At 41.1% G+C, this 13,719-nt stretch overlaps 1 protein-coding gene across 1 annotated transcript in view; it reads left to right on the top strand.

Moving 5' to 3' along the window:
• The first annotated feature begins 1,776 nt into the window (after nt 1-1,776).
• VWA3B (von Willebrand factor A domain containing 3B) overlaps nt 1,777-13,719 on the top strand; it is a 66,561-nt gene continuing 54,618 nt past the window's right edge. Inside the window, 5 exon segments of the mRNA XM_074816911.1 lie at nt 1,777-1,998; nt 3,596-3,814; nt 5,675-5,769; nt 8,149-8,399; nt 10,473-10,632. Of these exon segments, the coding sequence (XP_074673012.1) occupies nt 1,959-1,998; nt 3,596-3,814; nt 5,675-5,769; nt 8,149-8,399; nt 10,473-10,632 (765 nt within the window). The 5' untranslated portion in view covers nt 1,777-1,958.

The following is a 13,719-nucleotide window of genomic DNA, read 5'->3' as shown; positions in this document are numbered from 1 at the left end:
CGGGGACACGGTCGGTTACCTCAGGTGGCGGCTGTGAGGGTGGCTGCGAGGGCACAGCGCGGCTATCGCTTGCCAACGCTGGTGAGTGACATGGCTGTGCCTCACCCTGGGTGGCCCCGGGGGCCAGTCTGGCCTTGTCCCGCGCTCCCGCTCTTCCTCAGGCCCAGCTGTGGTTTTGCTGTGACAGCCTCTGCCCAGTTTCCACAGCAGGCAGCTGCCGGTCTCAGCCCTCCGCACACCTTTCATCAGGGGTTTGGCGCTTCGGGTGGCGTGGGGCTGCTTCTGGGGCTGCGATGGGTGTGGGCTTTCCCGAGGCGTTCCCGTGTGTGAGGGACAGCCTGGTCGTATGCCCTTGGCAAACACTGCCTGCCACATGTGTTAAAACCCAAAGCGTGTGGTGGGTGAAGGTTTTAGCAACTGTTTGCTCTGGCTGGAGCGGAAGGGTAAAGGCGCCCAGATGAACTCTCGTTCACCTTTTGAAAATAACCTGTTTTGATTCAGACTTTGGGCTGAAGGTTATCCTGGCTGAACTCGCCTTACCAAGACTTGAGGTAAACTCACTGTTTCCGTTGGAAGTCGCTTTGTCTCCTTTCAAATGCTCCTTCTCATACGGTGCCAGCATTTCGTGTCCAGGTGCTGGAGGCTAATGCGAGGGAAAACCTGTCGCCACACCCCTGGGCATCTGGCACCTGGGATTTGTTCTCTGATGTAGGCTGCTGCTTGAAATGTGTCTCAGCTATTACCGTGAGAGCGCTGCGGCACTATTTCTTCAGCCTGAGAGAGAAATGGCACAAGTCTGGTGGCTCGCTATGGGCTTTCGCTATGGGCGTTGTCTGCCATGGCTCCCTATGGCAAGGGTTTCATTTTACTGCACTGACACCAAGTCCAGGTTAGTCAGGGGTTGTGCTACAGGGGGGCATCTTCTGCACAATGCCTGGAGTGTTAGGGTGCAGAACAGAGTCCTGGTTTTTTGGAGTCCTCCCTGCTGTTCACACTGTTCATGTCTCCGCATGAGCAGGACAAAGACTGGAATGGCTTATATATTTCCATATGGATAATTAAACCCATAAAAGAGGAATAAATAGCATGTTCAGTTCTGCAATGAAGAAAGAGGGATGAGGCTAAGTCTTTGGATTATTATTTTATTCCCTTTTTGCTTTTCCCATAGGAAAAAATGCTTGATGACAATAGCTAGCAGTTGGCCTGCTAGTGATTCATGAATATCCCTCATTCATTCATCTTATTTATTAAAAGAACCAAGTAAATGGTGAAACACCATGTCTCAAAGGAATACACTCAGCCAATATATTCTACCTTGCTTTGTCTGGCATTTTGTTTTCTATTTATATGTTGTGTCTTATTCACAGTTGAGCCTTATACCACATACAGGTACATGTATACGCATATAATTCTTTTTCTTTGTGAATCATCTTGTAGTCTTATAGGCAAAGTTATGAATCTCTTCACAAAATTTTGTCTCAGATACTCCCAGGTTTAGTCATAAACTGGATTATAGCAAAGGTAAGGTATAATGCAAAGCAATAATAGAATATAATACAACTGGCTGACAGCAGGCCAAAACATCACACTCATTTTTCTAGCATATCTGTGTCAAAACTTCCACACTGGCTCTTTTTGTGATAATTTAGAGGGAAGGATGAGAAGCCATATTACCAATTTCCCACTTTCCCATTTCTGAGTATGAGGCTCCCTGTCGAATCTGACTTCAGCCTTTCTTGACATGGGGAGTAGCTATCCTTTTTCATTTATAATATTATTTTCCTTGAGGAAAATCTTGATCTCGACCTTCTGCAGTTTATTATTGTCTGGGCCTGTGAGGCTGGTCTCCAGTTTATATTGACCTGTGCATGGCAATATTTTAATTTTTTTTAAAACATAATAATTCCTCAGGATTTTAAGAAGAAAGCAAAGAGGACCTGCCAATCAAGAGATCTATCATGACTGGCAATCTGTGTAAGAGACTTTCCTGGAGTGACTGTGAGTATTTCAGGACTATTTTTTGCATAGATTCCATGTTTTCCTGGATAACTTCCAGGTTCATTTGCAGCACTGTGGTGTGCATGCTGCTAGCTGTGTACAAGCCATCCTGAAGCTGTGCCACTCTCACCTGTGCTGTATATGGGGTGCTGTGCTGGCCCTTCTGCATTTTCAGAGAAGGAAACGGGGAATGACTCTTTGAGTGACTATAAACAGTGCCTGACTGTGAACAAAGCTCAAAGAGCTGCAAACCTTCACCTGTCTCTCTCTAGAGTTAACATCTGTCACTGCTGCTTCTGTACTGAGTGGAGGAGGAGAGCTGGTAAAATGCCAACCTCTACAGGCGTGCCAGCCCAGCCCCCTGCTCATAGGGCTGACGGCTGTGAAAGAGCTGGTGACAGTCTGCATCATATAGAAGCCTACTGACACTAAAAGATTATTTCTGAAGATATAGTCTCATTTCCTTTATGTATTATTAACTGAGGAACAGTCTATCTAATGAACCTTTGTAACTAGGTCAGTTATTGTAGTATTTGATCTTAGCAGAGAGATCTGACCAGTTTGATCCATGTGGTACATTTACAGCCAGCTTACAGTAGATGGGCAGTGGAGGACTGGGATACTCCAGATAATGTTGATGCTGGGGAAAATGGACAGAAATTTCAAAAGTTCACAGAAAGTAAACTTAGATACAGCAAAGATATTTAATCAACTAGAGCTAGCTTAGCTCATGCAGAGTATTTTGGGAATGAGCAGGAAATACCGAAGTCCTCCTAGAACCTCTGTGCTGAGGAACAGAGGCATTACTGTTGTCATCGCTTCCATTTCTGCCTCAGCCACTCTAGGCTCTGGGCTGTCTCTGCTGCCAGTTGGAAGTGGAGCTAACCCAGCCAACTATACATTGGTGCTGAGATAGGTTTGTTGTTCTGTAGAACTTAAAATGAAACTGGACCTTCCTGTCCATGATTTCCTGTGCATGCACATGATCCATCACAGCCTGGAGCAGATACTGCCAGAACATCATTTACACTTGAGGTGAATGATGTGAGGAGAGGCAGTGTCACCAGCCTTGCAATAGGATCTGCTGCTGGTGCTGTTATTGCTAGTCAGTTACTCCTAGTCAGGATCTACTGCTGGTGCTGTTATTGCTTGTGGTAGGAGTTCAACATACAGTTGTTAAGAAATCCTTTTCTATTGCATAATGCTTCTAATGTGTATGTAGCGATGGTCTGACAATCTTTGAATGCCTATTATGAGTTCTGATTCCCAAGACTTAGGAAAGGTGACTTAGGAGCTGGAAGAATTGCCATTTGGCAAATTTGACTTAGATTCAGGGCTTGGATTTCACCATAAAAGACACATTTTCTTTGGTAAGTTGAAGGTAAATGTACATGGATGAATAAAAAGACATAACAACAAGTAGATGGGTAGGACTGAGAGCAGCTTTCCAGATTAAGAACGTTGTTCACTATAACAAAAGAAAATGAGATGAGCAATATGTGTACAGAGTACCATGGAATTACAGGTAAAGGAGACAATTCAATTGAATCATTTGGTTAAAGTATAAATGTGTGTCCCTCATTTCTCTTTACAACAGATGCCTTTGATTCAAAGCACAGACAAGATCCTGAAGATTCCCACAAGGCCCACAAGAAGAAATTAAAAGAGAAGGAAAGGAGACTGTCAGTGAGTCAGTGGGACACGGATGTACAACCCCTCATTTCATCTTCTAAATGGCTTCAACTTCACGGGCTCAAAAGAAACAAATTGTCCCTATCCCAGATTTTGTCACAGATTGGATTCCAGCACAGGAAAGGTACAAAATAAATCAATAATAATAAACCCCCTGACTTTGAATAGTCTCTAGGGTCACACTCATTTTGGACCCCAGTGTACACAGCGGAGATTTTCACGTTGTCTGTTGTCTTATGATAATGGAAGAAGGGGAAGCTATATCCACAGTTGCTGACATTGCCAGTTCAGAGAAGTGAGGAACCCCATCTCCTTTTGATCTGAGAAGGGCTTTCCTTACTCAACTGTACCATTGTTTTACCCTAGGCTCCAGTTCAAATCCTCTCCAATTTAGCTAGGACTAGCAAATAACTCATGCTGCTGAAGCTGTTAGTCGTTTTCCTGCAAATAACACACCATAAGATCTCCGTCCATTTTAAGATGGCAAATGTAATGTATGCCATGCCATAATCTGTGATCTACTAGTTGACCATCAGGGCTAGCTAACCTGTTTGGGAATAGTATATTATTTCCAGGGATCCAGCTTTAAGGAAGCCGTTAAATTTGATTAGAATTCAGGCTGCTTTTCGTGCAAAGTCAGGCTATAGAAAAATGTTCCTTTGCAGTTATCTGACAGCTGGAGGGGAAGAGTTTGCTAATAATTATTAATCACTGCCATAATAGCGCTTTGCAGAGCATGGTAAGATATTCTTTTCTTTGAACAGCTTGCCGCCTGAGAAGTAGGAATTGTAATGTATTGCAATTGTTCTTGGTTGCATAATTTAAGATTTTGGCTGGCTTGTGTCCATGGGGGATTCAAAGATCAACGGTGCAGATCCTGAAATCCTGTATGCTGTAGATGAAGAAGAAGCAGTTAAGCAGGGTTAATGTTGTTACAGTGTAATTTTAGGAGCAGAATGTACTAGCTTAGCAGGGCAGCATGCTGTACAGAATAGCTGCTTTGTGACGTTAAATATTCCCACCCCTAGTGTTTTCCTATCAGTGGAGATCCTGTAGAAGATTTCTAGCTACTGAAAGAGCAGAGTGCAACCTTTTCCTGAGTTGCACCCACTTCTGCACCCATTTAGTTGTGTAAGAGAACAGCATTATCTGTACCAGATTTTGTATTTTGTTTGATGGACAAATATTTGCAAGTCCTGTTGTGAGGTAAATGGATAATACAGAAGTTTAATTGCCTAAACCTTTCATTTACTAAAGTCCCATGTAGCTTTTTGGACTATAAATAATTGAATGTGGGTTTTTTCCCCAGTTTGGACTAAACTGGCAGGGAGTAGCAAGAGCAGGGCTGCTTCATGGCAGGTAAATGAGCCAGGAGCCAAACAGGTCCGCAGCCCGGGCAGTGCCCTCACTGACCAGGATGCAGTTCTGCAGCATCTAAGCACCACAGGGTGCTGCTAACAGTGTCCACAGACAGTCCCAGGCAGGGTGAGGTGATGAACCATGTCTAGGGTCCAGCCAGGGAGTGCAGCCAGGAGCAGCAGGAGATGGAGCCAGAGACGAGGCCACAACAGAGATCTTAGAGCCACATCCAAGAGACAGAACTGGAGACATGGCTATGATACAGGGCTGGGAGGTCTATCCAGGAGAGAGCTCCACTAACAGAACTTGAGACAGGTACACCTACAACACAGCTAAAGCAAAGACTGGGTGCCCAGGCCTGAGGGCCCTGTGAGTGGAAACCCCAGGTGAGGCTGATCAGTGTCATCAAGGCCTGTTGGTGCCCTCAGGGCCCCATCATAGACATAGCCAGAAAAAACTGTAAAACAAAAACATAATTAGAATTTCTCTCAAATTTCTTAACGTCAAGAGTTCAATACGGATGCATGTGCCTTATACACGGATGGTATGCACATCAACCTGAAAAATATCTGTTTGAAGTAATCCTTATGATTAGCAACTTGATCTTTTGTAACCTTCACTGTAGATTATGTGACCACCTTGGGGAAACTTGTGGCTTCTCGGTATGCAGATGGTCTGTTTCCTCAATACAAGAGAGCACAAGATGGCAGTGTGTATAATGTAAGTGTGACTGACTTGTGCTAACTTCCCTGTGCACTTAGAAGTTATTATCACTGTAGCAGAATGATGTGACTAAAATGTCTTCCTACGGCATGAAATACTTACATTCTTTGTGAGAACTTTATCTTTTGATTTTTTTTTCTGTTTTGTCAAACTGTTAATTATAACAATCAGTGGTAGAGAAGCTAGATATCTCTTTTTTTCCTTGCAAAGTCTTATGCTCTTGCCTTGGTGCAGCATTGCAGTAAATCTTCACAGACAAGCCTGCAGTTTCTAAGCAACATTTACCCTGTGTTGAAAGAGGAAACTCTTAAAAAGAAGATGCTCAGGCGAGTTAAAAAAAATAAAATCATAGTCAGTAAAACAAATGGGGATACTGAAATAAGAAGACATAATGCGCTGTCGTTGCTGATGCAAAGCGCTGCTTTGCTTAGTGCCAGCAGGTCACAAAAGGCTCAGCCTACTCTATAGAGACAGCTAGCTGGATCTCTGCCCAGGCTCATGTTCTAAGGAATGTCTTAGCAACAGCTGCTGGCGGCCCCATTGTTAAGAGGATGGATTCTGATTGAAGAGATACGCATGTGAGCAAGGAGGGGAGAGAGTTAATTCATAAAGGGTTTTACAAAAGCAAATGGCTCATCATTTTTTCTGATAATTAGAGTAATTTCTGAGGCACAAGGCTTAAAAATGGGAAAAGAACCTTTTCAGGGAGCCTTTTCCTCTCATTTTTTCCCATTAATTCCTTATGAAATATCTACATAATGTCTTTTAATCTTAGGATATGTTGCAAGCAGTAGGAAAGACATTTCTAGTAGCACTAAGGTAGCAATGCCACTATACAATATCTGGTGAGATCTCATTTAGGATATTGTGTACAATACTGTGTACAGTTACCACAGGTTGAGAGGAAGCTATTCAGACCAGAAGAGGTACTGGGAAGAGCTAGTAAGATGAACTGCAATGCAGTGCTGATCTTATAAGAGGGCTTGGTTGATGTTGTCATATGTAAGTAAGAAGACTGACAAAGGGTAGCATTATTGCCCCGAATGCCTACAGAAAGGCGAATTACAGGGATAGGGAAAAGCTATAGTTTTCTATGCTAAAAGGCATGCTAGTCCAAGAATAAATGGGTATGAGCTGCCATGAATAAATTTAGGCTAGACAGTCAGAAGTTTTCCAGCCCTCAGGGAGATGGAAATCTGGACTGGCCAACTACAAGTGAAGGGGTGGTGCAAGAAAACTGCTTTATTTTAAGATGGAGTTTGATCGGTGTAGTGCAATTAGCTTCTTTGTATGAGTCTGGCTGTCATAAGAGGAAACTGGATTTTCTAAGTGCTCCTTCCCAGGCCTACATTCCTTTGGCAGACAGCCTGAGACTCTGTATCTGGGAGGCACATTACAGGGCCCTAGCTGACATTAAAGAACAGAGAAAAATACAAATGAGAGGAAGAAGTGTGCAGATTGATACACAAAATATCTTCTTCCCAAGAAATGTTCTTGTTTTAAAACATTTGTTTCTCCAAGGTTTTGTATTTAGTCCCAGAAAGGTAGTTGGAGGTAGAAGGTAGCTGGTAAATTAGCTGACATGGGTCAGAGATATTGGGGGAATGTCTTTATACTGGAACCTGTGGTGATTTTTTAAACTCACAGATTGTTTTGCATGGTGCACGTGTATACATATATTCATAGGGAGGGTCTGCTGGTTTTAATTTTAATACTGAATCTAGGTTTTTCTTATTTTACTGATATGGCATGGGAATTTTCAGTTGTTGATTGCAGTTGTCTGAACCTAATTTGCCTAAGCACCTACCCACAAATAGTTAATCTGTACTTCTGGGCATTGTTAGTGAAATAATGGTACAAACAGGAAACATTTTACATTTTCCTTTCAAATGCTAAAGGCAAGGTGGAGATTGAAGTGCCCCAGAACCAAATCATAAGCTCCCTTTTATGGCTGTACAAAATTTTAAGAGCCAGTCAAAATTCTAGTCTAAGAGGGTACAAAGTTTCTGTGTCCTTGTTTGTTCACCCATCTGCTCTGCAGCCCTTTCTACATCTTAGCCTGTGTTCAGCTCATTCTAATTGCTCCAGTCTTGAGGCAGACAAGTCAGACAACCCACTGGCACTGTCCCATGCTCATATAAAAAGATTATGAAAAGCAATTAGGACAAAATGCAGTGTCTTTTCTTTATAGCTTAGATGCATTTGTCAAGTATTTGCTCTTGAAATAGTGGAAGAAAAATGGGTTGTTTTCACTCCTACCTTGGCTGGCATATCTGGCACTTGCAAACCAGCTATTGCAGCTGTGCTAAGCTTGGGGCTGCATTTGTATTATTTGTTTTGATGTTCAATTTCTTTCTCTCCCTTATTTAAATAAAGCTGACAGCCAAAAAAGAACTGATTCTTCATTTTGTGGATTGTCTAATGGGAGCTATTGAGCTATATAAGCAGCGAATGGAATGGTTAACCAGTGAGAGCCGGCAGATATTTGGAGTGATTCAAGAACGGTGCATTGTAATTGTTTTGGATTTTGGCACGGCAGCTCCAACTGAATTTGATCTATGTCGGGATGCACTTTCTATGGTACTTGTGGAACAGGTGACCCAAGTTGCCAAATTCAACCTCATTCGGTAAGCAGAAAGAATCAATCATAGAATGGTTTGGGTTGGAAGGGACCTTTAAAGCTCATCTAGTCCAGTCCCCCAGCAATAAGCAGGGACATCCTCAGCTAGATCAGGTTGCTCAAAGCTCCAGACTGACCTTGAATGTTTCCAGGGATGGGGCATCCACAGCCTCTCTGGGCAACCTGTCCCAGTGTTTCACCACCCTCATTGTAAAAAATATCTTCCTTATATCTAGTCTGAATCTACCTTCTTTTAGTTTAAAAACATTACTCCTTGTCCTATCACCACAGGCCCTACTGAAAAGTCTGTCCCCATCTTTCTTACAAGCCCCCTTTAAGTACTGAAAGGCCAGATTAAGGTCTCCCCAGAGCCTTCTCTTCTTTAGGCTGAACAAAGAAGTCCATGTCTGCCCATTGCTGGAGAATAAAAAGGAGTCACATATCACATAGACATGTGTTTGGATAATACGCTTTCTGTAGTGAAAATTGTCCTGATTTGTGTCATGGTAATATCTGTAGATTTTCCACCAAGTTTCACCCACAGTCATGCTGAGCTTGCTACTTCCATTTAACAGACCATTGTTACCCTGAAGAACAGAGAAAGAATAACAGAACCTAAATACTGATATATGCCTTCTACAAATGTAGCACAGAAAAACAGAAAGATAAGGGGGACTTTGCAATAGTGGGAATGATCTTCAGGCATCTAAGTAGTACAGAGTGAGACAGTGAGGTCCCATCTGACTGCCTAGGCACTCTTGTGTCTTTAGTCATTACAGGTTTCTGCCTTACAGCTAAAGGTTCACTCCCCCAAGTGCCATAGACACAGGCATAGTCATTTGTATTTCTATAGATTTCCATGGTCACAGAAATCAGTAGCAGAAGTAGGAAACAATACTATATTTCCATAACAAAAGACAACTGCTTGTTCCCTAACATGAGTAAACGCATTTGAGTTTAGTTACAAATAGAAGAATAGAAGCAGCTAATTCAAATTTATATATCTCTGCACAAATTCTCATATATGCATAAAGGTTTGAATGTGTAAGCTTGAGTTTGGACAGATGAGTGGAATTTTGTGACTGTGAAAAAAATGATGCACAAATTAAGTCATATAATTTTAGAATTGGTTTCCACAATGATAACTTGCAACTACACTGTGATTCTTAAAGTTGCTTTACCGCAGCTTTGTCCTACAGATTTGATTTTGGTGCCCTATCTTAATTCTCTAGCTTGTGATGCAATTGAGATTTGAAAAGAAGAAGATAACTTCCGTAGCTTTTGAGAAGCACATAAAACATTTTCTTTAAAAATGATCTGCAAAGCCAAGTCAAAATTGAGGCACAATAATTGTGTTCATCTATTTGTTTGTTTGCACAGGAGGGATACAAAAGACAATATATCCTATAAATTATAACTTTAAAATAATCTTGATAAACATACTTGTCTTTTAGATTTGCAGGAAACTCTTCAAAATAGTGCTTGATGGAATGTCACAGATACTGGAACCAGTTGGGTTTTTATATGCTTTCTGTTTTTTCATGTACAAATGCACAGGCATATATGCGCATATACTTTGTACTGCCATTAAGACTAAGGCCTTTGATCAATTACAATATCAAAAAGCTTAGCATCACAAGTTTTATTTTGATGGATAGATAAAGATGAGCCCTACTACAAAAAAAGCATGGTGGTTAAAATGATCTGACACAAAGGTCATGCAGCAAGTTGTGGAAAGAGACCTGTGGAAGCCAGCTTTTTTTTTTTTAATACAAATATTTTAAAAACCTGACTGTGTTTTTATGTTAAATGGAGATATGAATTAGGAACTGGTTTTAAAGTACTTTAGCTCTCTTGACCCTACTTTGGAAACAGATGTCTCAAAAAAAATTCTTATAAAAATGACAATATTTTTCTAAGGGTTTTATTTTTTCTCGACTTCTTTTATTGAAATCTAGATTTAGTATGGTTTATTGTAATTATTACTTAAGAATGGAATATAACAATAGCAGAGCTCCACTCTTTTGCTCTGACAGCATTATTCTCAGTATTTCGAATTTACAGTTGATGTCATTTTCAGGGCTGCTCAGAATCTTATGAAGTGGCAACAGAAATCTACTCCTGTGTCTGAGCATACTGTAAAGTCTGCCGTTACGTGGCTCTGGAAGCTGGACCATATGACAGCTGTCAGCCATATCAACTCTGCTGAAGCCCTGCTGGAAGCCATGAGTGATGAGGCGGTAAGCTCATACATCTTTTCAGAAGCCTCAAGTAAATCCAAAAATATTCAGTGCCAGACTGGCTACTGTGATTTGCCCTGATGAATATTGCACAGATAAATATTAATGATGGCATTTGGAAAGTTTTTTTTTTTCCTCCAAGAGTAGCTGCATACTATGTTTACTGATGGCCTGTTTATGTAAATGTACTGTATTTTGAATGCAGAAACTTGTTTGTTTTCTTTTCTAGAGTGCACAGAATAAATAACATATTCAGTCATTAAGGGAAAGAGAAAACATCTTCCCTTCCACTTGGCCATATATGTTTTTCAGGGCTTCAAGTTTATGAGAAAATTGCTAGTATCAACATTATTGGAGACAGGAAAACCATTCTTATTTTGTTATGTATCCAAAGTGCTCATGAAAAATTATATTTAAAATCCAAAATAGTAGGTACAGAGATTTATTTAAGCGTTAACTCATGGTAGGGGTATGCAAATCCTTTTTCATCATATGGGTTATAGCGAGAATTTCTTCCAGGACAAAAAGACAAAGCATGCACAGGTATTGCTAAATTCTGTCTGTTTCTAAAAGTACCATATTACTTTATTCATTATATATAGCAGAGTCACAAGACTTAAATCATGTATACCATCTTTTGAACTAGTCACTTAAAACTTGTGTTGTTAAAGAGATATTTTATGAAATTTGCTTGCAAAGTACATTGCTTCAGTTCCCTAGCACCCAAATTTAATGGAAAATTGGGCCTACTGTGTGTGGACTAGAATCACTGGTTTTCACTGCCATTAAGATCCATCCCTGTGCACAGATCCAATCCTAACTCCTTTGAAAATCTCATTCTGAGACCTTGATTGAAGAAGGTAAATTTGGCTTGAGTTTCCTTCCTTCTGGTTCCCTGTGCTGGTGGATTCTCATCCAAATAAACCTTGATGTTTGGAAACTGATATTAAAAAAGAACTGAGAGAGGAACAAATTGTGCAACAGTGAGATTTTTTAATGACTGCTTTTTTAAATGCCTCCTTCATAAATTTTATTAACACTTTCAACTTGCAGTGTATTACTGATTTCGTGGTGGGAAACAAAAAAGATTGTATTTAGATTTCAGTATTGTCTGGATGAAAAAAAATGCTTGCTGGACCTGGTGGGTCTGTCTATGAATAAACAGAAATTAAAATCTGTCCAACAGTGAGATATCTATTATTTTTTTCTGGACATTGGTGGGCTAATGGGTAATCTGGGGGAGTCAGTTGTGGGAGTTGTTCAACATAAAACAAACTTCAATTACTCCTAAATACAGTCATTGTCATTCCTAACTGACAGTTCACTTGAGTGCAAACTTCACTGTACTGCAGGTTGGGGGAGACCCCGTTCAGTCCTAGGCAAAAGCTGCATGCTCACTGAACAGTCGTAAATGACTCAATCCTCAGAACTGGCTTTATCAACAGACGTTGCTCCAAAACAATAGTTCTTTTTTTCCCTAGACTTGGCTCTTCCTGTCGTTCCTTTAGCTGAGTTTTTCTTCCCATGTGTGGTGACTCCCTAGATTTCCTTTCCTCATGACCTGTCAGTCCCAAGTTCAAGATCACTCTCTGTAAGGTTGCAATCCTTTGAGCTCTACCTGCCACAGATGCATCCGCAGTGTTTAACTTGCGGTTCTGTACAGGTGCTGCTCTGCGAAGTGTGGGTCACTCATCCAAAACACACCACCCCACCGAGGTAAAGACTGTGAGGAACTGTTCATGTTGTCATCCTTCCTGTTATTTTATGAAGTTTGTTTGCTTGTTTAGATGGCTGCATAAATTATAATTTTCAAAATATGAAGGACTAAATGGAAAGGTTTTAACCCTTCCCCACTAATCTGTAAGGAACATTTCCTTTGTGGCATGGTATTGCTGGGTTTGTAGTTAAGTAGAGTTAATTATCTGTGGTTAGCAATTTTTATTTATTTTCTTGTGAGGAGTTGGTTCTGCATCAGCAATACCCAAGAAGTGTCTGCATTTTGAAAGCTGCAGAGGCAGGCAGTAAATAAATCCTTTGCAGGAAGTGTGAAAATTGATATCCTATTGAACATCAAGTTTATGAATTATTGGCAGTCTTAGGAGAAAGGGCGAGAAGATGGGAATCTGAGGGAACACCTGGGAAAGTGGTTGTGCAATATGCATGCATTCCCCCAGGGCAGGAGCCTCTTCAGCAAAAGGAATAGGAACAAGGTGTTGTCCAAGGACTGGGTCTCAGCTGGGCGAGCTGTGTGCATGCTCGGATAGCTTTTTAGCTGGATGAAACAGAAAGGGAACCTTGTAAAACTGAACTAAAGCACAAATAGGTGCAAGAGTTTTTTTCATTTTGCTTCTCTGCACCTTTTTCTAAAGCTAGTAAGTATTTTGTTAATCTTGCACTTTAATCAAACACATTTATTCTTCTCTTTAACTTTAATATTTGTCTAGCATTAACAGTGATGTCAGGACACCTGGCTGACCACAGACCTGCTTGCTCCCAAGAAAGTGTGGTCTATAACCATGGGCCCTGCCTCCCACAGTGGAGTGTCTTGCCCCCTCTACAAGATCCAAGGGAAGCCCAAGGTGGCAAGGTGCTGCTGCTGGTCTAGCCTGAGATTGGGTTGCTGCTTGGGAGCAATGCTTTCTAGTGTTAGCCCAAGATGTCTTCCAGGATTAGTCCAAGTATTTGTGGCAAAAGATAGAGGAGGGAGAGAGCTTGAAATCCAGAAGTCCATGTCAGTTTGTATCAACATGCTTATGATGTGGGAGAGCACAGGGATCCTACAGCCTGGAAGCTTTGAGTCCAAACTTGACAAAAGATGTTCATGTGCCAGTCTGTTGACTCAGGGAGCTGAAATATAAATCAGCATCGAAGGCAGTAGTGGAAATGCATGAACACACTTACAGGTGATACTGAATTTGCTTTACTACTGCATGAAATTATGTGGGTGCAGTGCCATCCCAGACTCAAATAGTTGTCTTCTCTTTTGTGGTGCATGTCCTGAGATTCCTAGTCATATTCAAGTGTATTTTCTCAGTTAAACAACTATTTATCAGATATTTATCAGTTGGTATATAACACGCCATAAGA

The sequence above is a fragment of the Strix aluco genome, chromosome 2 (assembly GCF_031877795.1).
Source record: "Strix aluco isolate bStrAlu1 chromosome 2, bStrAlu1.hap1, whole genome shotgun sequence".
NCBI lineage: Eukaryota > Metazoa > Chordata > Aves > Strigiformes > Strigidae > Strix > Strix aluco.
The sequence above is the reverse complement of the archived record's forward strand: the minus strand, read 5'-3'. Positions and strand labels throughout refer to the sequence as shown.